The sequence below is a fragment of the Oryctolagus cuniculus genome, chromosome 3 (genome assembly GCF_964237555.1).
Source record: "Oryctolagus cuniculus chromosome 3, mOryCun1.1, whole genome shotgun sequence".
Classification (NCBI taxonomy): domain Eukaryota; kingdom Metazoa; phylum Chordata; class Mammalia; order Lagomorpha; family Leporidae; genus Oryctolagus; species Oryctolagus cuniculus.
The window spans coordinates 62,185,666-62,208,619 of record NC_091434.1 but is presented as its reverse complement, the minus strand read 5'-3'; the positions used below and the strand labels follow the sequence as shown (position 1 = coordinate 62,208,619).

General features: G+C 42.2%; 1 protein-coding gene and 1 long non-coding RNA gene across 6 annotated transcripts in view; one reads left to right on the top strand and one right to left on the bottom strand.

Moving 5' to 3' along the window:
- Positions 1–22,954, bottom strand: part of CCDC141 (coiled-coil domain containing 141) — a 202,846-nt gene that overhangs the window by 41,404 nt on the left and 138,488 nt on the right. For 4 of the 5 annotated variants that reach the window (XM_070070578.1, XM_070070581.1, XM_070070583.1 and 1 more), the window contains 4 exons: positions 18,206–18,347; positions 14,881–15,000; positions 12,138–12,329; positions 5,411–5,581 (listed from right to left, as the gene is read on the bottom strand). In XM_070070578.1, the coding sequence (XP_069926679.1) occupies positions 5,411–5,581; positions 12,138–12,329; positions 14,881–15,000; positions 18,206–18,347 (625 nt within the window). The remainder of the gene's footprint in view (positions 1–5,410; positions 5,582–12,137; positions 12,330–14,880; positions 15,001–18,205; positions 18,348–22,954) is intronic. The other variant, XM_070070582.1, reaches the window with a different exon arrangement.
- On the top strand, positions 10,571–11,764 carry LOC138848971 (uncharacterized). The gene is made up of 2 exons (XR_011387218.1): positions 10,571–10,646; positions 11,619–11,764. It is a non-coding gene; the product is annotated as an uncharacterized lncRNA (long non-coding RNA).

Here is a 22,954-nt window from a genome sequence, read left to right as displayed (position 1 = left end):
CCCAAATTATACTTTTTAATCTATGTTTAAATAAATGTAAGAAATCTTTCATGTATTAAGAAACTATTAACAAAATACATATTTCTAATATATCATATTAAACAACAATATAAACTTGGAAATTGCAGTATGTCAATGACAACCACAACTGGAAGGGTATGGTGGTCTGCACAAGATCTAGAAAAGGGACAGCAGTGGTAGGATTTGTCAATGTCTAGCCAGAAGACTCTAAGAAAAGTGATCATGTGTTTGGCAAACTTAAGTGTGTTGGCCACTTAGGAAGATTAAATAATTTGCTGGAGGTTTAGTTAGTAAACACAATATTCATTTAGTTCTGTATAGGGCATGGGAAATGTTGCCAGGAGCCAATCTAAATGGGCCACTAAACTATCCATTTTCCATATAGAATGATGCACAATGAAAGGTCTTCTGATGTGTTTCCAGATACCTCGACAACACAAAGTCTGTATAGCAAACAACATTCAGTATTCACCACTGTAAGTTAATAAACTGTCGCTTTACCAAGATGTCTGCCAGAATTATACCCAGAATCAATGATTTTGATGATTTTTAAATGAAATGAAAAAATTTCAAATTTCAAGCTTGAAAATAGGAGCTGTGGCAACCTAATCAAGAGAACACTCAACTGCATATGCCAGCTGGCCCCTTCCCTCCAAACAACCAAACTGGTTACTGCGTTTCCACATAATGTTTGTTCAAAAATCTAATGGTCCAAAAGACATGCGGAGAATAAAAATGTGCTTTACTTGCTTTGCCAACAACTTCACATCTCAGAATGTCACTAAACCAACAAAACTAACTATTTTGTGGGCTTTAATTTTTGTCCATAAGGACAAATTTATCATGTGACTATGGTAATGACCTTCAGTAAAGATAATCATGTTTTGATATCAAGCTAAAGGACTACCAAAGCATAATAATAAATAAACACAGTTCTTAGAGCCCTATACTTATTTTGATGTATATACAGAATATGATATATTTTTTTTGATAGGCAGAGTGGACAGTAAGAGAGAGAGACAGAGAGAAAGGTCTTCCTTTGCCGTTGGTTCACCCTCCAATGGCCGCCGCCGCCAGTGCGCTGCGGCCGGTGCACCGCGCTGATCCGATGGCAGGAGCCAGGAGCCAGGTGCTTCTCCTGGTCTCCCATGGGGTGCAGGGCCCAAGGACGTGGGCCATCCTCCACTGCACTCCCTGGCCACAGCAGAGAGCTGGCCTGGAAGAGGGGCAACCGGGACAGAATCCAGCGCCTCAACAGGGACTAGAACCCGGTGTGCCGGCGCCGCAAGGCAGAGGATTAGCCTAATGAGCCACGGCGCCGGCCCAGAATATGATTTGCAAGGGGTTCCTGTTACAGATATTTAAAAAGTGAACATTGTATTGTATAATCTTAAATATTCTAAATAAAGTAATAAAGGACTTCTAGGGAGGATGGAATAGCTGTGACAGAGCAGTGCTTGTGCTTAGAGCAACTAGAGAAGCTGGGCAAATGCTAAAAGCATCCATTTGGAGGCTGCAGAGAGCTGGCTATGCAAGCACTAGAGAGGCCAAGACTGCGGGGAGGGAAGAACCTGTGAGCTCCCCGATCACCACTTTCCCCAGGGCACTTCCCAATGCAGTGCACTGACAGGAGGCTCTTCTGAAACAGAAAACAACAGATCTTCTGGCAGACGGATGATCTTCTAAGGACATAGGAGCCAACACTCTGGGGCTACATGGAGCAATGGATTAAAAATACTAAGCAAAAAATCTCTGAAACACACAGTGGAGTTTTGCATTTGTCTCCTACAACCAAGCTCTGAGTTTGGGACCTGTCAGAGGCAGAGGCATAAGAGGAAGCAGCAAGCTCCCAGATGAAGACAGAGATGGAGGTGGACAGAGTAGACTGAGCCTAGTCAGGACCACACTGAAGTCCCAACTCTGCCAGCTGCTGGTTGGATTAACTTATCTCCCGCCAGAGCCTCCCTGGAGGAAGAAGGGTGCCCCTTTCTAGAAGATAGCACCATCTAGGCCTCCACAGTTTTTATCTACGTAATGCCTTGGCATTTGATAATAGTCACTGGTCCTGCCTTTTGGAATAATAATAATAATTATTATTATTATTGCTTCTCATGCAACTAGAAACCATGAGAACAGGTAGACAATAGAAGCAGCTCCTTGTCCAGGTGATGGAGTGGGCTGACAAGCACTTTAAAACACCCAGAAGTAAATATGGCTCAAGAAAGTATAGCCAAGGTGTAGGAGAGAAAAGAAAGAATTTCTGCAATAGCTTAAAGCTAATGAAGAAACAGCCAACTGGAAATTTCAGAACTGAAAAATAAAATTTCAGAAATATAGTAATAAAAAGGATAGACCAAAAAATGCAGTTTCACAGACTTGAATCCTCTTATAAAATTAGAAATTATACAATCAAGTGATAGAAGAAATTCTTAAATAAGAATGTTAGAGTTAGATTGTAAATGATAGATCAAGATATATGTTCTAAATGTTCTAAAATGAAAAATAATGTGATTTTTGAAAATAAACCATCTAATATGTAAACATAGGTACATTGCTTAACAAATTTTATCTGATGCTTAAGAATAGAATCAGATAAATTAGAACCGTTTAACGTGCACTGTGCTTAAGAGTGGTCTTCAAATAACAAAAATCAAAACAAAGAAGATAAAGAGATAATTATAGCTCAAAAGAAATAAGGATAGTTAGAATCTAACTCTTCCAAATGAATTCAGTCTCCAGAAAGATTAGTCACCTCCCAGATACCAAGAAAACTGCAAATATCAGTTATTTTTTAAAATACACACACACCAGAAGGGACAGAAAAATTAGAATAAGGAAAATGCTTTTCCAATGATTTTCACAAGGGAAGAAAGGATGGATTATACAATTTACACATTGGTTAATTTCATGTTGAAAACGAGTATAATAAGTTTATCACTTATTAAGCACTTTGTAGGCATTTTTGGAAAGATTGCTTTGATCACTAGCAGTCAACCTGACTCATGCCGAAAACATTTATGTAATTGTAGGCTTCGAGGTAGGTGGAATATCCATTGAGCAGTTTATTTGAAAAAGCTTCCCATTTTAGACTTTAAAAGATTATTAAGTGGTGGTTGAATTAAATTACTATTGGGAGCATACATGACTGTTTAACAAACTGGTTACTCAGTAGATTGCTTCATGCATTGGAATATCAATCTCTCCATTAGGCAGTTTTACTGAGAAAATAATTGCAGCCACAGAGGGCCTACTTGTCAAAGCTACAGAATTAAGCCCAGGAGAGTTTGAGGAAAAAACTAACCCAAATCAGTTTAAGAAAATGGAGTCATGGGTGAAGATTAACAAAACAAAATTAAGTAACAATAAAGACACACTGTATAAAAAAAAAAAGGTGAATATCTGACACTCACGTGATATGGGAGAGACCTGGCTTAGAAGAAGTGGCAATAAAACAGTTACATGAGTTCCATACAGTCATAACTTTACTATGAACCAGCTAAGTGTGGGGAGCAACCCGGACTGGACTGAGTTACTGGAATTAAGACTTATTCTATGCATCTGCTCTCCCACAATATGGCGCTGGGAGAGAAGAAAACAGCTTCTACGCAGCTGCCTCTTGCCAACTTGAGTGATGACCTCCAGGAGCTGATCCTGCTCCTGATTGGAGGAGAGCAGCGTACTCGGCGTGTGGGCAGCCGAGTTGGGATTGGCGGAAGAGGACTATAAAGGAGGAGAGAGACGGCATGCACCAGGAACATCTAAGGGGAACATCTAAGAGGAACACCTGTGCAGCCCCCGAGAGAGCCGGCCGGCGGTGCGCCGCTCCCCCGCAGAAGTGGGGAATGTGGCAGGGGGAACCGCCCTTCCACGGAGGTGGAAGGGACGGTAGCCAACCCAGGAAGAACCAGCAGCAAACCCGGGGAGGGCCAAGCAGACAAAAGAACAGCGCAGGGTCCTGTGTCGTTCCTCCACGAAGACGGGGAGCGACATAATGGTGCCGTGACTCGGATATGAAGCCTAGGCAGGGTTTAGTGTCGTTCCTCCATGAAGAGGGGGAGCGACAGCTAAGTGAAATTATTGCTAAAAATGTTAGCATAATCTGAGGCTGGCATTATGGCACAGTGGGTTAAGTCAGAGCTCTTGATGCCAACATCCCATTCGGAGTGTCAATTGGAGACCCGGCTGTTCCACTTTTGATCCAGCTCCCTGTTAATGTGTCTGAGAAGACTTAAGATCTTAATCCTGTACTTGGACTCCTGCCACCCATATGGGAGACCAGGATAGAGTTCCAGGCTCCTGGCTTCAGGCTAACCTGCCCCAGCCATTGAAGTCATTTGTGGAGTGCACCAGTGGCAGGAATCAATCAATCAATCAATCAATCTCTCTCTCTCTCTCTAATCTGCCTTTCAAATATTTTTAAAGAGCTTTATAGAAAGAGTTAGTATAATCTTAGTTCTCATTAGTGAAGAATTATGTTCAGTTTATTGTGGTGCTTTATTTTTTGGCTACATTTTATAAATTATTTTCACAAACCATGGAAAATTCCAGGAGGGGGAATCAGGATGGAGACAGAAATTAGGCTAGCTGATAAATAACAGAAAGGATGTGTGTGTGTTCAGTTGCTGAAAAGACTTACTAGACACAGAAACTTTTTTGAATGTTGGAAGGCATTTTCTGCATAAGAGAAGTCAAAACAGAATATCTTCATGTCCTCAGAGAGCTTCAGAGTGTTAGGACCAGATGAGAAGATGGCTTTACTGAACATAAAAATCTTTTCTAGCAGCTGGCATTTTCCAATAATGAAATGAGCGGCTTCATTAGGAAGATTCTTGAGGTATTGCAAGAAAGCAGATTAACCATCTTTCAAGAATTTTATGGGATAATTTTACATGTGTCAGGGGATATAAGGATTCTAGGATATTTTATAAATAACTAATCAGGACAATTTAAGTTTAGGATATCTTTCTACATGCAATAAAGCTTCGCCATAAAAGCATCAACTCTAGTTAAGAAGTTCTTCAAAATAAAGATTCATGCTAGAAGTTGCCTTAAGCCACTGAAATTTTCCAAGGAACTTGCTGGATGCTTTCAACTCGGAACTTTAAGGTGAACTTCAAGGACTCTGTGCAATAATAACACTTTTGCAATTGGATCATGGCTGCTCTTTCTTCTTAACAGTGCAAATAGCCTTCATATTATAAACCAACAAGGACTTTAGGAACAAGTCAGCATATAAAAGCTGGTCTTAACAACTGGGCTAGGTTGAATAAAGCTAAAAAGAGCTTCTTAAGCCAGCTGCTGATCAAGAGAGTTGACTTTCTGAATTTATAACTTTGACTTTGATAGGTAATCCTCACAGAAGGTGTGACTCATTGAAAGTCATTCTCACCATATTTATTAAATTCAGGACCTCAAGCCCTAGGTCTTGGGTGAAAAAACTCTTCTTTAAAAATAGATGCCACTGCTTCTCAGACCAGTTCGTGGTGTTAACGTCCTCATCTTCCTTCTGAGAGATTTCATTTTGATAAAACTCCTTTAGGCTCTGAAAATGCACCTCTACCTAAAAAAGGAGAATAAAATGAGAGTTTAAAACACTTAAAAATATTTTTAAAGAAAAAAGAACACTAGATACCAATAAATAGACCTGCACAAAATTAATTCAAAATTACATTTTCAGAATTCTTTAATTATTGAATATTGTCAAGTGACTGAAAAGCCATGAAAATCTATTTAGATTGTTGACAGGACTATCACTGTTCGAAAACTGAGCTGAGAAGTGTATTACTCATAAGAACAACTTATTATAGCCCAGATCATGTTTATATATTATGTTTTGTAATTTGGGACAATTTATGTCAAAGACCAAAGCTGAGTTTTATCATTCAGAAGAAAGACACATATGAGGGTACTTCAAAAACTTCATGGAAAATGGAACTCAAAGGTATGCCTGTGTATACAGAATTTTTTTTTACATTCAAGCATAATGGGGATCTTCAAAAGTTCATGAAAATGAATATTATTGAAAAAATTATGCATGGATTTCCATATTGTCCAATGGTTTACAAATTTTATTTTACAAAATCAGAGAATATAATTCAGAAAGAAGCATGTCAGTGAAAGATTACTTGCAATTTGTATATCATAATTTCTTTCTTTTTTTTTTTTTTTTTTGACAGGCAGAGTGGACAGTGACAGAGAGAGACAGAGAGAAAGGTCTTCCTTTGCCATTAGTTCACCCTCCAATGGCCGACACGGCCAGCACGCTGCGGCCAGCGCACCACGCTGATCTGATGGCAGGAGCCAGGTACTTATCCTGGTGTCCCATAGGGTGCAGGGCCCAAGTACTTGGGCCATCCTCCACTGCACTCCCTGGCCACAACAGAGAGCTGGCCTGGAAGAGGGGCAACCGGGACAGAATCTGGCGCCCGACTGGGACTAGAACCCGGTGTGCCGGCGCCGCTAGGCGGAGGATTAGCTTAGTAAGCTGCGGTTCTGGCCCATAATTTATTTCTAATAAGTGATAAACCATAAAAGGATACAAATATTTAATAATTTTCTTCATAAGTAATACTATTAAACTGCCTCCATGAGCTAACCTAAGATATATTACTTTCCCTACTTAGAATTCTCATTTCTCCCATTCTACTCAATGCAAGTACTACTAGAGTATATTAACTCTGCTCAAGGATTTAAAATAAAATCAAATAAGTCAGTAAAACCTTACATTAACACATAATTGGATGATGTAGAAATAGTAAAAATCATTTCTCAAAAATGGTTATGCAGTTTGAATAATATTCAATGGCTGATAGAACAAGACTCAAAGAGTTCTTAATGGCCAAAAGCACTCTAAACAGAGTAAGACATTTCCAGCAATAGTCAGTCACCATACTTTCAAAATTGTAATATCATTCTTAATTTAGATAAACTTAATAGGAGAGCCTACAAACCACTTTCAGAAACAGTTCTGGTCTCATTTCCATACTCCAGTTATTCAGGCCTCTGTTTTGCTAATGCTTGTTCTCTCCAAACCAGGATGACCATTCCTCAGTTTTCTTCTCCTATTTATCCTTCATGAATTAGTTAAAATGCCACCTCCTCCATGGAGCCTTGTAAAATCCCCTAGCATGAATTATTCATGGAATGGATGTTTGGTCTAGTGGTTAAAATACTAATAATGATGTCTGCAATTCAGATTGGTAGCCATGTTCAATCCCTGGCTCCAGCTTCCTGCTCATTCAAACCCTGGGAGGCAATGGTGGAAGTGCAACAAATTAGGTCACTGCCACCTACGTGGGAGACTTGGATTGAGTTTCTAGTTCCCAGCTTCCACTCAGCCCAACTCCAGTTGATGCAGTAGATGGGAATTCTCTCCCTCTCTAATAAATAGTAAAGTTTTAAGGAAAAAAAGAACGAATCACTTTTTTCCCCAAGAAGCCAACGGTGGTTCCGTAAGAAAATGAAACATAAGAAGCTAGTATAACAGAAAGATAAGTATGCACACAATGTTATGGGCACACTGTGGAGAGACCACCAACTCTACATGGAGTGAGTGGGGAAGGACTTCCCAAAGGAAGTGACATTTGTTCTGAGTCTTGAAGAACTGTCCTTGTGAGAGGGAGCTGAAGAGGATTCCAGATGGCAGGAGTAACAGTGTGAAAGCACAAGTGTGAAAACACTGGCTGGTTCCGAGGACCAGAAATGACTGTTCTGTGGGTGAAGTTCAGGTGCACAGGCTGAGTGGCAGGAAAAAAAGTTACAAGGATAATGTGTGGGATTAAAGTTGGTCAGCAGGCTTCAGTATGCTTTCTACTGCAGTTAACACGACTGTGACACAGGGTCATTAGTCTAAAAAAACTGACAGCTACCACAATGAGTCGGAATCAGCATGACAGCCATCAGGGCTTCAACAGGGCCATGTACTACAGGCTGGAGTGTCAATGTGACAGGCAGGCAGTTACGTGCAATTCTTGAAACTTTAAGAAAAACATAAACTTTAATTCATTCTTCCTTTCCTACTGTTTGAAAAGCTTCCTTAAATGCAAATGAGGGGTGCAAACTCCTGGTTCCGGCCGTTGCTGCCAAGTGAGGAGTGAGCCATCGGATGGAAGACCTCCCTCTCTCTCTGCCTCTCCTCTCTCTGTGTGTAATTCTGACTTTCAAATAAATAAGTAAATAAATAAATCTTTAAAAAAAGAATGTATCTACTTTTAAAAAATGCAAATGAGAATGATGCCATTACAGGAACTCACTTGAATATAGACTAGTCTATTTTTAAATGAGGCAATGATAAACTTTAACATTTTATCCATTTATGGTACAAGTTTCTTGCAGGTTGTCTCACTAATTACATTTACAGAATTATCTGAATTTCAGGAGGTAACATGAAAGATTTGCATTAAAATTATCCTTTTGTTTGCCACAAGAAGGGCAGTGAAGGGGAGAATTATAGGTGGCAAACAGGCAGAAGATGTCTTGACTAAATAAGGTCAGAGACAATGACCTCTGTGCAAACACAGAGGTAAGGAAGTTCAGAAGTTGTTCAGGTTTGCTCATTAGATAAAATGAGAAAAAACAAAAAGGAGGGAACTGGTCATTAAACTTCTGCATTGATGGTTATTAGCTGTTTGATCTTATGTGCCTAAATTCTCAGAGCATCAGTTTCCCTCAGTTGTAAAATGGGGAAAATATTACATGAAATAAGGTCTAAAGATTAAATGAGGGACTGGCGCTGTGGCGCAGTGAGTTAAAGCCCCAACCTGCAGCGCCGGCACCCATATAGGCACCGGTTCATGTTCCAGCTGCTCCTCTTCCCATCCAGCTCTCCACTATGGCCTGGGAAAGCAGTGGAAGATGGCCCAAGTCCTTGGGCCCCTGCACCCACGTAGGAGACCTGGAAGAAGCTCCTGGCTCCTGGCTTCAGGTCAGCCCAGCTCTGGCCATTGTGGTCATTTGGGGAATGAACCAGCGGAATGGAAGACCTCTCTCTCTCTCTCTCTCTGTCTCTACCTCTCTGTAACTCGATCTTTCAAATAAATAAAATAATTCTTTAAAAAAAATAAAGATTAAATGAAGGACTGGTGATGTGGTACAGTGGATTAAGCCTCTGCTTGGGATACCCACATCCCCTTTTAGCATGTCGATTCAAGTCCTGGCTACTCTGCCTGTGGTTCAGCTCCCTGGTAAAGTGCCTGGGAAGCAGTGGACAAAGGCTCAAGTACTTGAATTCCTTTCACTCATGTGGCAGATCCAAATGGAGTTCCAGCCTCCTGGCTAAAGCCTGACCCAGCCTAGACTGCTTCAACCATTTGGGAAGCGACTGGAAGAGAGAAGGTACCTCCCTCCCCCAGTACCTTCCAAATAAATAAATAAATGGAGTAGATGAAATCAAGGGTGAAAAGTACAGGTCCTGGGACAAAATAAATGTTCACTGAGGGACCAATTGGAAGAGACACCAGATCATCTACACTGAATTTCTGAACTTACATCTGCATAGAACTTAACCCAATGGCGAAATACAGAAGGAAAGCATGTCTGTTTAAGGAAAAGACGCTGGCTTCATTGTGTTGAGTTTGAGGAGCCTACAGGATATACAAATAATTAAAAATTTTGGTTTGGAGCTCAGGAGAGTTTGGATTGAGAAGCCATTTTTGGGTTACTGGTGGATGGGGGTTTGATTTTTTTTTTATCAGGAAAGTGGCTAAAATGCACATAAGGGAGGGCACAGACAAGATCTATTCTCCATCACACTTCAACAATAAAGAGAGAAAAGAATTAGGATAAAGGAAAAGGAACTGAAGAAGGAATTAGGAGGATTCCTCTTATGTGAAATAATCAAAAAGGGGCAAATCCACAGACCTTCAAAGTAAATTATTGCTTGTCTGAGGCTGGGAGTTTGAAGCCATAGACTCCAAATGGGAACCAGGATTCTTTTGGGGGGTGATGGACATATATTAAATCGGTATTAGGATGGCAGCATGTTTCCATAAATATATTAAAAACTGTACTGTAAAGTAAGCAATTTTTATACCATCTAAATTATACCTCATTAAATTTGTTTGCTAGGAAAAGCCAAAGGGGTTATGGTGGGTGAGTAGGCTAAATTAAAAACTGCAGAGCGAGTAAGCAAGATGAAGACTGAAGAGTCAGCGTTCCATTTCTCAGTAAGAACATTTGCAGTGGAGTGAAGAGGTCCTACATGGAAGAGTCCAAAGACGGCGAGCTGTGGTGGGCCGAGAACTTGGGAGGATGAGCAGGCAGAGGAAAGGAATGTCCAATGAAAAGGGAAGAAAAATAACAAAGGGGTAGCCCTGGTGAGGGCAAGGCCATTACGACAACACCACAGACCAAGGGCAAAGCAGCCATGAAAAAGGCAAATCTGAACAATTAGAGGATAGCTGCTGGAACTAAATCCCAGAGGAGGGAAGCGTAGACAGGGAGGGGCTGGTTTGTGATGCGTGTGGGCAGGCGCACAGACTTCACTTTACTGGAGCCCGCGGAGGATGCACGGATGTATCGATCGGTTTGGAGGTAGAAGGAAGTCAAGGCAGTTAGACTCAACGGCCACATTTCCCCGGTGCTGTAGGAGTAAGGGACATTGGCTGAGATGCAGGGATGGAGACTGGGTAAGATGCTCGAGGATCACTAACAAATCCAGCTACTTAGAGACCATATGGGGCACCAGCTGAGGCAGAGACCCACGCACTGCAGCAGCGCCAGCCAGCACAGTGGTGTCATTCTCCACAGCAGAGTCTGGGGCTTGGAAAGAGAAGCTGAGTAAGCAGAGGGTTGGGCTGACTGACTACCGGGAGTTGGCAGGGTGAGCAGGAGAAAGGCAGGGGGGCGGAGTGGAAATGAGAAACCATGAGCTGCTGGGGGAAGGGGAATGCCAGCAGAAGGAGGGGACTCCCGGCCTGGGAGCACCACCGCATTTAGACAGACGGAAGGAAAGTGGATTTAGTGAAAGCAGGGAAGCTGGAGGACATGAGACTCTTTGGAGTGCACGGTGTTTACCAAGGTAAAGCCCCAGCCCCAGGGGTCAGAGTGGGCCATGGGAATGCATGCTGATGCAGGTCCCAGAAGGCACACTTGTGCGGATGTACACGTAGAAAGGAAGCACTCTGCAGCTTTTCTACCAGCTCAGGTCCTGAAGAAAACTCTCCATCCACAGGAAAACTTCGTCCATTGTAATCTCTCTTTAGAACTGTTAGAATTGAGGGTCAAGAACTAAAACGAAGTCAGACATGACCAGTGGTCAAGTGAAGATTGAAAAGAGAGTCAGTGGTTACCTGAGATGTCCAAGGGTGGTGGGTGGGCTTCCCCCAGCGTGGCACGAATTTGGAATATTTTAAACAAGATCAGACAGAGGAGATGTACAGAGGCAGGATGGTGGTGGTGGGAAGTAAGGGGGAGGGTGTTGCAGGGGTGGAGGTGAGAAACGGAGGTTAACTTCTCCCTGAGTGGTCCTTGCTGGCTCTAACGCCACTAAACCAGCACCCAAACTCCCTCAACAGGAGACTGATCTGCATTTGCAAGGGTGATTTGAGACCAGGGTTAAATGGGGTAGGTCCAGAGAACTTTTCTTTTATTCCTGCCAGCTTCAAGAAACTGTGACCTTTGAGAGATGGAATCCTCTAGTAGAAGCCCATCAAAGAAGACCTCAGAAGAAGCCCCGAGAAGCAATGTTAGCAGACACCATACAAGACAAATGATAAACTAAACCTAACGACCTGTAATTATCAAATCTGTGTATCTTAAATGAACCACATTAACTGCCTAGCTATTCAGACAGACTCATGGCTTATAAATGACTGTTTTCAGATGATCACAGTCTAGGTTTAAGATGTTATAAATATTTGTAGTACATCATAAGAAGTGTTCCAGTACAATCTCTTTATTTGTGCATACATCTACCTACACACACATATTTGTATTATTCATTACTAAAGCAACTGACCCTCTGAGCCACGTATGGTACCCTAAAGAACAAATGCCTTATAACAGAGTAGGTGCACAGGGATAGAGAAAATGGAACTGACCCTGGAGCAGAACTTATGGCCCCATAGAGCACTACAGGCAGAGGCCACCTTGCTGAAGGTCAACACATGCTACTGTACCTCCTCTGATGACTTCAGAAATGTCACGTAAGTTTGCAGGACTTGAGACCTGGAGCCAATGCTTTTGCTAAGTAAGTTTAATTCTCCCTCTAGGCATTTAGCTTTAGAAGAAAGTGATGCTACTTCGTTGGGTTCAAATTCATTTTTCTCTGTCATCATTTTTACAGCTGCTTCTAATTCATGTGATGTCTCCTAAGAAAGCAAAGCACCAGAGGTCAGACACTGACAGACGAATCGTGAACATTCATATTTCATTACCCTTACTCACCTCCATCTTTCAGGATTATTAATTGAACTTGTACTAAGAATCTCCTTAATAAAACAAAGGCACAATTTAAGACTGTGAAAAGAAAGAAGTCACTTCAAAATAGAAACCACCTGAAATTATTACTGTTTTTTCCTGCTCTATCTGCTATACTTATTTAGATCATTCAATTTTCTGTGTCCCAAATAGAAGAAAAGTAGTTTGGTATGAAAGGATGTGAAACAAATAGCAGGGATATTTTAAATAATTTAAATAATGATACTTGAGACTTGCTTTATGGAATTTACCAATAGCTCTAGCAAATTCTTTTTTTTTTTTTTTTACAGGCAGAGTGGACAGTGAGAGAGAGAGACAGAGAGAAAGGTCCTCCTTTGCCATTGGTTCACCCTCCATTGGCCGCCGCGGCCGGCGGAGCCAGGTGCTTCTCTTGGTCTCCCGTGGGGTGCAGGGCCCAAGCACTTGGGCCATCCTCCACTGCACTCCCTGGCCACAGCAGAGAGCTTGCCTGGAAGAGGGGCAACCGGGACAGAATCCGGCACCCCGACCGGGACTAGAACCCGGTGTGCCGGCGCCGCTAGGTGGAGGATTAGCCTAGTGAGCCACGGCGCCAGCCGTAGCAAATTCTTAAACTAATTTTGTTTTACAAGACATGACAAACTGAAAATGCTTGTCTATTCATTTTAATTTGCAAAAACTGACATATTAATTATTCAATCTTAACTTAAGTCTCTGCCCAGCAGGCTTTAGAAACATGTATAAGGAAAAGGTTCCCTATGAGACATGGACAATTTGAAGACTCACTGAATCTGACCTGCTTAGGGCTGCTCTCCTAAGTGCAGGTTCTGTTAGTGAATGCTAACCACTGACCAGACAGATGAGTGGACACTGCAGACCTTTCATAGCTACAAGCACGTACCACATAACACCCTGTCCATCAGCAACAGCCTGCGTATGTGACTGTGGTCCTCTAAGATGATAATGGAGCTGAAAATTCTTTTTGCCTAGTGTCATCACAGGCATCTCTGTGTGTAGCACAGCACATTAGCTACTCACCTGTTGCACGATGCTGGTGGAAGCAAGCCTACTGTGCTGCTAATTGCGAACGAGTATAGCACGTACAATGCTGTGCACCCCGTCACACCTGATGACAATACACTGCTGGCTTATGCATTTGCTATACTATAGTTTGCATCATTGCTTTAGAGTAGCTCCTTCCACTTATAAAAAAAAAAAAGGTTTACTGTGAAACAGGTGACCTGTTAACACTTGGCAGGAGTCTCACACATCTTGTGTTGATGGTGTCTCTTGATCCTATCAAGAGGATACGCTGAATGATTGGCCTGCACCATCCACATTCATATAAGTACACTGTGTGGTGTTCACACACGACAGAACCACCTAAGGATGCCTTTGTCAGAGGGAGAAACCCCACTGGCAAGCAGCACATGACGAGATAATCGCCACAGAAAGAGCCACGTAAAACTTGCATGCAACTAAGCTACTCATCAAGCAAAAACTAAAGAGAAACAGCATCACTCTCATTTGAAGCCAGGAAGGGTTGCTTCTCTCCTTGTGTTTAATATGCTTCCCAAGTACTCCACTGAGAGCAGGTAATTTCAGTTTATAAGCCCTGCTGCATGACAGCACTGTGGGAAGAAGAGGAGTGGAGCCTTTCACTCCATGCCATCTCCTCCCTGCTTCTAACATTTTAAAATCGAACAAACAAAAAAATGAAATGAAGTTCAGATTTCCATTGTAAGTATTTTAAATAATGAATTTTTAAAATATCATCTTAAAATATTCGGTGTGTATGTGAGTTTTCCGGGGGCATTGTCTGCAAAGGAGGCTCTTGTTCTGAAAAACAGAATAAAAGGGCTCCTTCTGCCCGCCTGGGCAAGAGGGAAGGACCCTTGATATCTCTGGAACTCTGCTGGGCCAGCCAGGGACTTCTGTGCAGGTTAGGAGCTGCTGGCAGGCCTCTTTGAGCCTAGGTCCCATGAAAGGGGTGGAAGGGAGTGAGGGAAGGTGCTGGAGGTGGGTGGGGAGGGGCAGCACTTTCTGTCACCAAATAGCAGGCGTGCAAGCAAGGCTGTATTTTTATTTGCCTCCCCGAATCTTGCAACAATAGAAGGTGCTTCTGGTGATTTTCTCTTGTAACAACTCTTGCCAAAATCAGATTCCAAGACGCACACTCTTCCTGCCTCTGTTTGGCACCCCAAAAAGGACTTGCTAACACTCAGTAAAGGAACAGAAGCCAATGAGCAGTTAATAACCTGAATCTTTGTGAGCTTAAATTCCCCAAAAATGTACATATAATTTAGACACACATAAGCATGAGTTTGTGAATCATTATTTGTTATGTCTTCATTTGGAATTGCAACCTTCAAAGGAGCAAGGATTAAGGTCTATAGCTATGAAATGTTTTAAGAATCACATTAACAAAATCATGACCATAATAATAATTCTCATTTTATTCACCTTTATTTGGGTATTTAGTTCCAGATATTTATTCAAAATCTTTTCAGATTCAGAAAGGCTGGAACCAATATCCATTGCATTGGAAAGTACTGGACTCATTTTCTGAAGTGACATTTCTACCTGTAGGAATAAAGAGTATGTTACAGTCTTAGTATATATGTATTTGCGTATGTATATGCATATGTACAGAAAAATCACTCCATATATTCCCATTATTCTTATTATAACCTTAATTTTAACATAAAATCCTTTTAAATGTTTCAGAATTTCATATTTTAATAGCAACCCAATTTGCAGGCACATTTTGAAGCAGAAGTCCAGAGCTTGGGTATGTGGACACTCTGTGCATGGCTATAATTAGGACTGAGGGAATCTGGGGAAGCATCAAACCCTGAACATGAGATAGAAAAACACAGGGCAGTCTTGGGTATTTAATTGATTTGGAGACTATGACTTGGTCCTCCGTGTACATAAATAATGGACAAAGAGACCCATGAAGGGTTCTGTTCCATTCAAGTTACTCCCTTCAAGTTCTAGCTGGAGTTCATACTCCACAGACAGACTGGCTCTGAATTGGCAGTAAGACAAGAAGCAACAACTGTTTGAGTTCCTACTGTGCTTTCCACCACCACCAAATTCGCTGCAGTCTCAAGCTCTAGGGAATGTGACACTACCCCAGCCGCCATCCTTGGAGTCTCAAGAGACCAAGACTCAAATTTCCGATTTTCCAAATAAATAAGAGGTAGGGAAGCAATTTAGAGAGAGGCATTCTTATGTAATGCCCTCCCCTGTGATGTCTGTGATTCTACTGATGAGTTTAGGCATGCAAGTGCATTGTGTCAAATGAAAATGTCATGGAAAAGTTGAGGGGTGGGTGTTGTGGAGCAGATGGTCAAGCGGATGCTTGGGACACCCAAGTCCCATTATCAGAGTGTCTGGTTTCTTATTTTTTTTATTTTTATTTTTTTTAATTTTTTTGACAGGCAGAGTGGACAGTGAGAGAGAGAGACAGAGAGAAAGGTCTTCCTTTGCCGTTGGTTCACCCTCTAATGGACGCCGCGGCCAGCGCGCTGCGCTGATTTAATGGCAGGAGCCAGGTACTTCTCTTGGTCTCCCATGGGGTGCAGGGCCCAAGCACTTGGGCCATCCTCCACTGCACTCCCTGGCCACAGCAGAGAGCTGGCCTGGAAGAGGGGCAACCGGGACAGAATCCGGTGCCCCGACCGGGACTAGAACCCGGTGTGCCAGCGCCGCTAGGTGGAGGATTAGCCTAGTGAGCCGCGGCGCCGGTTAGAGTGTCTGGTTTCAATACCAGCAACGTCTGCTTCTGATCCAGTTTCCTGCTACTGCACCTGGGAGGCAGCAGGTGATGGTCCACACATTAGGCTTCCTGCCATCCACATGTGAGACCCAGATAAAGTGTGGCTCCTGGCTTTGATCAGGCCTATGCCTGGCTATTGGAGACATTGAAGGGAATGAACCAGGAGATTCAAGACCTCTTTTTGCCTCTCCCTCTCTTTGTCACTCTGCCTTTCAAATAAATCAAATAAATTTTGAAAAAAAAAAATAAACAGATCTCAGGGCTGGCATTGTGGTACAGTGGGTTAAACCACTTCTTGCAATGCCAGCATCCTATATGGGTGCTGGTTCAAGTCTCAGCTGCTCCACTTCTGATCCAGCTCCCTGCTAGTGTGCCTCGGAAAGCAGCAGAGGATGGTCCAAGTGCTTGGGTCCCTACACCCATGTAGGATACCCAGATGAATTTTCTGGCTCCTGGCTTTCGCCTGGCCATTGCAGCCATTTGGGGAGTGAACCAGTGGATGGAAAATCTCTATGTCTCTCCCTCTCTCGTTCTCTGTAACTCTGTCTTTAAACAAATAAAATGAATCTTTAAAAATAATAAATAAATAAACCTTTAGAAGTTTTGTCAAGACCCAGTCCTTGAAGCAAGGTTCATCAGCATCAGTGTCACCGAAATATTACTAATGTTTACCATATGTCCTGTCTACAGATAAGTAAACTTCTGTTCGGTAGTCTCTGGTTTTTTTTTTTTTTTTGAAAATAGGAAATACAGGGCATCATCGTGGCATAGCAGGTTAAGCTGCCACCTGCTATGCCAGTATCCCATATGAGTGCTGGTTTGATTCCCGGAAAATTCCCTTCTGATCCAGCTCCCTGCTAATGCACCTGGGAAAGCAGAAGATGGTCCAAGTGCTTGTGTCCCTGTACCACCATGGGAGACCCAGATGAAGCTCCTGGCTCCTGGCTTCAACCTGGCCCAACCCCAGCTGTTGCGGTCATTTGGGGAATGAACCAGAGAATGAATGATTCATATTCTCATTCTCTCTCTCTCTCTCTCTCTGTCTCTTTCTCTCTGCCTTTCAAATAAATAAATACATCTCTAGAAAGCAAAAAGAAAATAGGAAATAAAATTCTGCCACATCAGTGCACTCCCCTTGCAGAGAGGGTCTGCACATGCATGCTTTCATGCAGACTCACCACGTCCCTTGCACCAGTCTAGTTAAACAAACAGGACAGTGTCAATGTATTCTTAGAAAAACCTAAAACTTAGCAATTTGGTATCTATTTTTCCATTTTTCCATCCAGCTATGGTTCTCATGTTGTAGGGTATATGTTAACTAAGACTTGTACATATTTGGGAACATGCTCAGAACCATCCAATCACGGGTCTTTTTCCAATTCATACTTGATCCAGTCAACCCAGTGCTGTACAAAAGGGGGACTGCCTTTGTATTTATGGAATATGTTCAGGCCAGAGTGGGAAGATAGCATTGGATATCTATTTTCTTTTTATTTGACAGAGTTAGAGAGAGAGAGAGAGAGAGAGAAAGGTCTTCCTTCCGTTGGTTCACCCCCAAATGGATGCCACGACTGGAGCTATGCCAATCCGAAGCCAGGAGCCAGGCACTTCCTCATGGTCTCCCATGCGGTGCAGGGGCCCAAGTACCTGGGCCATCCTCCACTGCCCTCCCTGGCCACAGCAGAGAGATGGACTGGAAGAGGAGCAACCGGGACAGAATCCAGTGCCCCGACCGGGACTAGAATCCGGTGCCCACGTGGGATGCTAGCACCGCAGGCGGAGGACCAACCAAGTGAGCCAAGGCACCAGCCCCTGGATATCTATTTTTGACAACTTGGAACAGGGATAATTGATGAGTAATGGTGAATTACAGCTCTGTCTGATTCAATCATCAGACTTGATATGGAACATAAGGGAAGCCACTCTCCACCCACCTACTTACTGCAACTGTCATCCCATCTAGAATCAGCAAATCAGACGTTTACACTCATTTTATGAAACTACCTTCCTTAGGCAGCCCTCCACTGATGCTGCCAATTGTTGTTTCTTAAGAGCAAGCTCCTTGTGCGCAGAACATTGTTCGGTCAGATGATCCACTCGCCTCCGAATGCATCCCAGCATCTCACGGACGCCGGCCACCCGAGAGCTGGAGGGAACAAGCCAGCTATTAGCTCACCACACCCAGACATGGAAGCAGTGGCAACAGGGAACATTTGAAAGTGGATCTGCTCTTTCATGTTAGTTTGAGTTGGTAAAAGTTATCAGCTTTAGGATAATAGAAGTTAAACAGCTACCTTCCCAGTAGAACAGAGAGCAAAAACACATCATGTTTCTTTGTTCTAAGTCAGTTACTCCTGAGGGAGAAGATGAGTTATGGGTTTCTGCACCCAGGTCTAATCTTCTTTTCTACAGGTTTACTTTTTAATATTTCTCCAAGATATTTCAAGAACTTTACGGCAAAAGGCACAGTGTGTTCACCAACAGTTTTCCTGAGGGGGTTAATTAAAAGCTTCATTTATCTAAAGATGCTCTTTGAATAGAAATGTGGATCAGCCAATTAACAAAACATTTAATAATCCAATAGAGTAAAATATTTATACAACACGAAGGTCCCTGTTCTTGGTGATTATAAATGCTCAAGGCTGTATTCATTACATGAAAACTAAGTTATTACCAATAATTAAGAATTAAATAAACTTCACAAAAAAGAAATCAAGCTTCACATGATCATTTTTATTTGTGTTGGTCTCATGAGAAAAAGAAAAGTGACATGAACACTCATAAAATGAAAATGATTTTGAAACAATGAATGAACACTGAGTTGGACCCCAGTTGCCCTGGTTGAAAGAGAGCTTAGCAAGTTTCCTAACCTGTTCCAAGTTAGGCACACATGCTAGAATGCAAAACAATGAGAAGACATTGTTGATGCACTAAGCACCTTGAAACCTTTCAACTTAACCTTAGGATAGAATATATCCTACATATTTAAGTAGTCAAAGTCTTTAATTTCCCATCAGTCATTTCTTTCCAACACTAATAAAGATGAACAATGATAACTCTTACATTTAATTACCTAGAGTTAAAAAAAGATCTTGTAACATGGTACATATTTCAGTAATTTTACCTCAAATAATTAATTTAAGACTTTGTGAAAATGAATTTAATTAGTAATGAAGTGAGGGCAAGATCCTGAACATCTGAGAGTTACAGGAAGCTCTGTGGAGTGACAAGGAGACCACTAAGGAGATGAGACACATTCAGGAGTGTCCCGTGGGGACCACGCGAGTCCTGGACAAGTGTAATTTTGAGAAAATATGTAACCTCCATGAGAAATCTTACTCTTGGTACACAGTGCTCCACAGATATTGCCTAAAAACACTTAGGTTTGCACATTAACACTCAGAAACCAGGAAAAGTATAATCACAACAAGAGATTTTATTAATTCTTAATGATACTTAAATCCATGAACTCTGTAAAAGCTGTGTGCTGCCAATACTACTGTTTTGACTAGGTTTTAGAGTTTGATATACCACATGCTAAAAAGGCACATAAAACCCCAGATGCCCTGTATTCTATATGTTCCAAGGTTTCTGAAGACTCTGGAAGGAGAAAGATCAAGTGAATACACGGTACTATGGAAAGAAGAACCAGAGAACAGAGCTTGTGAACAGAAATGCGCAAACGTAGCTGCAAATGGCAGCCACATCACTGCTAAAACAAAAGGAAATGCAAAATGACTGAAAAAACTCGGAAAGATAAAATGGAATTTGATAAAGAACTTCATCACCCAACAGGAAAGATGCTTACTGCCAAGTCTGAGTTGCTTTACGTGGTCCTGTCTGGAATTCCCTCTGCATCTGCTGCAGCAGGGGACTATTTGACTAACCAGACCTAGAAGAGGGAGCTCCTTGGCCCCAAAACAGTGCTGCTGAGAGAGGAGCACGCATTTTGAATAGGCTGCTCACTGGGGAAAAACAGTCCTCAGTCATCAGGCCCAGCCAGGCTTCTCGGTTTCCATTCGCGTCACTCATATCACTGTTTTTATTCTTTGGCCTTCTGCAAAGATCATGGCTGCCAGCCAGCTCTGAGGGCTAATCTGTAAGTACCAGCCATGATGTCTCAGATGGCAGAGTCCATAACCAATCTCTGACTCTGCCCCAATAATGCTCTAGTATTCCCAGGCCCTCCCAATGAGAGCAGTTGAATCCCTGTTTTGTCTTTATTATGATGCTGTAACTCAACACTCACTGAGTCCAGCCTCCACTCACAGTAAACATCTCTCTTGCTGAGTACATTGCATGAACTACTTTATACAATCCTTGAAATACCTTTGGGACATCAAAAAGGAATCAATAACTGCAGTTTTTAGCCAGTGAAACTGAGGCTGCAGAGGTGAGCTTACTTGTCCTAGAGACACATAACAGTGATAGGCAAAGATCTCATTTAAAGTCTTTGATAAGCAAAGATGTATACTTACTATATCTAATCATTCTTATTGAATTAATGATTCATTTAAATCCTGATTTAAGAAAATTTAAGAAAATACAGACAACATTGGCTTCATTTTTACTGTAAGATCCCATAACTATAACTAATAATATAATTATGGAGTTTCTTACTATGACAAGGCACCATCCTCACTGTTTGGAGCAGTCTCTTCCAATCACAATCACCTATGAGTTGGGTCTAGCTGCTCTCCCCATTTTGCAGAGGAGCAGATGGAGGAACAGAGATGCCTGATAACTTGCCCGTCTATGAAATGGCAGAGCCAACATCTGAACCTGTTCCTCTGATCTGAGTTCACACTCTTCACCGCCTTTTCTGGGTCTGTATACAGGGGCATTTTCCTTTAATGAGTTGAGCTTTGTGGCTATCACAGAAACAGGGTTGGTCTGGCTGACATGCTCTTCTGAAATCAGCTGAGTTCTCCAGGTAATGCAATTTCTGTAATTTGCAAAGTACCCACTAGATGGGCATGGTGTCTTGTTCAAATTATTTGTCTTGAGGTTTCTTCCAACACAGAAAGCAAAAACAGGAAAACAAAACAAAACCAAATAACATATTCCTTCTGCTTTTTAGCAACCTGTAATTTCTTAAAGATTTATTTATATATTTGGAAGGCAGAGGAACAAAGGCAGAGGTCGAGAGAGACAGAGAGAAGTCTTCCATCCACTGGTTCACTCCTCACATGGCTGTAACAGCGGAACTAGGCTAATGCAAAGGCAGGAGCCTGGAGCTTCTTCTGGTCTCCCATGTGGGTGTAGGGGCTCAAGGACCTGGGCCATTCTCTACTGCTTTCCCAGACCATAGCAGAGAGCTGGATCAAAAGTTGGGCAGCTGGACTCCAACTGGCACCCATATGAGATGCCAGCACTGTAGGCAGCAGCTTTATTGGCTACGCCAAAGCACTGGCCCCAGCAACCTATATTTTTATTCTAGATGAATCACTATCAAATAAGACTGATCTCTCTCTCTCTCTCCCCCTTCTTTCTCTCTCTTTCTCTCCCTCGATCCCTTCCTCCCTCCCTCCCTCCCTCCCTCTCTCCTCCCTATCTCTAACTTTCTTTTTGCTTTTCAATGACTTAAGATGTTCTATTTCATTTTGTGATGATTTGTGCCTTATAATGCAAATCTTTTACATTGTAAATTTTTTAAAGGAAAATGATGGATGATGTCCATTCATTCTTACATAGTGTCCCTTGCAGCCTTGACTACATAGGCTTGTAAGTAGGAAGGGACCAATGAACATTTTCAAAGCCAATCAAAATACTCTCTAATCAATATTTAAAGGAAGAGAATGCACAGATTTCAGGATTGAGAAAAACATACACACACTCACCTTATTAAAAATGTCACTAGTGGGGCCTGTTTTGTGGTACACTGAATGCCAGCATTCCATATAGAATGGGAGCACAGGCTTGAGTCCTGGCTACTTGCTTCCTATCCAGATCGCTTCTAATGTGCCTGGGAGGGCACCAGAGCATGGTCCAAATGCTGTACCCATGTGGGAGACCCAGATGGGTTCCAGGCTCCTGGCTGTGGGCTGGACTACCTCTGACCATTCTGGCCATTTAGGAAGTGATCCAGCAAGATGGAAGATCTGTATCACTCTACCTTTCAAATACATAAATTTAAAAATTGTCATTGGTAATGATGTCTAATAGTTTTTTATGATGACTTTGTACTTTTGGCCACTTATACAATTTGTAGGCTTCTCAGAGACTTCTTCATTTCTTCTTTGGCATGCTTTAGCATCTGTAGTTAGATTCAGCCAAGTTCATCATGTTTAGTTTGATTCAAGTGCTACTTCCCTCCTCTATTTAAGGCCTCAGAGGGACAAACTGAAATTGCCTGGGTCTGCTATGCATCACAGTGTGTATTCAACTCTTGTCACTTAGACCCCTACTTTGTATGAGAAGTTCTCCATCATCCTGTTTACTCTACCAGTTCCTATCTCACTCTCTGGATGTCCCCAGCTAGGCCCCCTCTCTCTGGGCAGGAACTGCTTCCCTTCCCCTATTCCCAATTGCAATACGGCTTCCACTCTCCCAGCCCCAGGGCTATACTTGCGCTTGTTCTATTCCTCTTTGTAAAACTCAAATCTATAGGTTATAGCCAGCTCGGATTGCCTCATTTTCACATTAAACACCTAAATGCTGATTTCAGACTTTTCTTTTGAACATTCTAAAATACTTTAAACCAAGGATCGTTTGCATATTGGCAATTTCCTTAGTGCCTGAACTGCAAGTGAT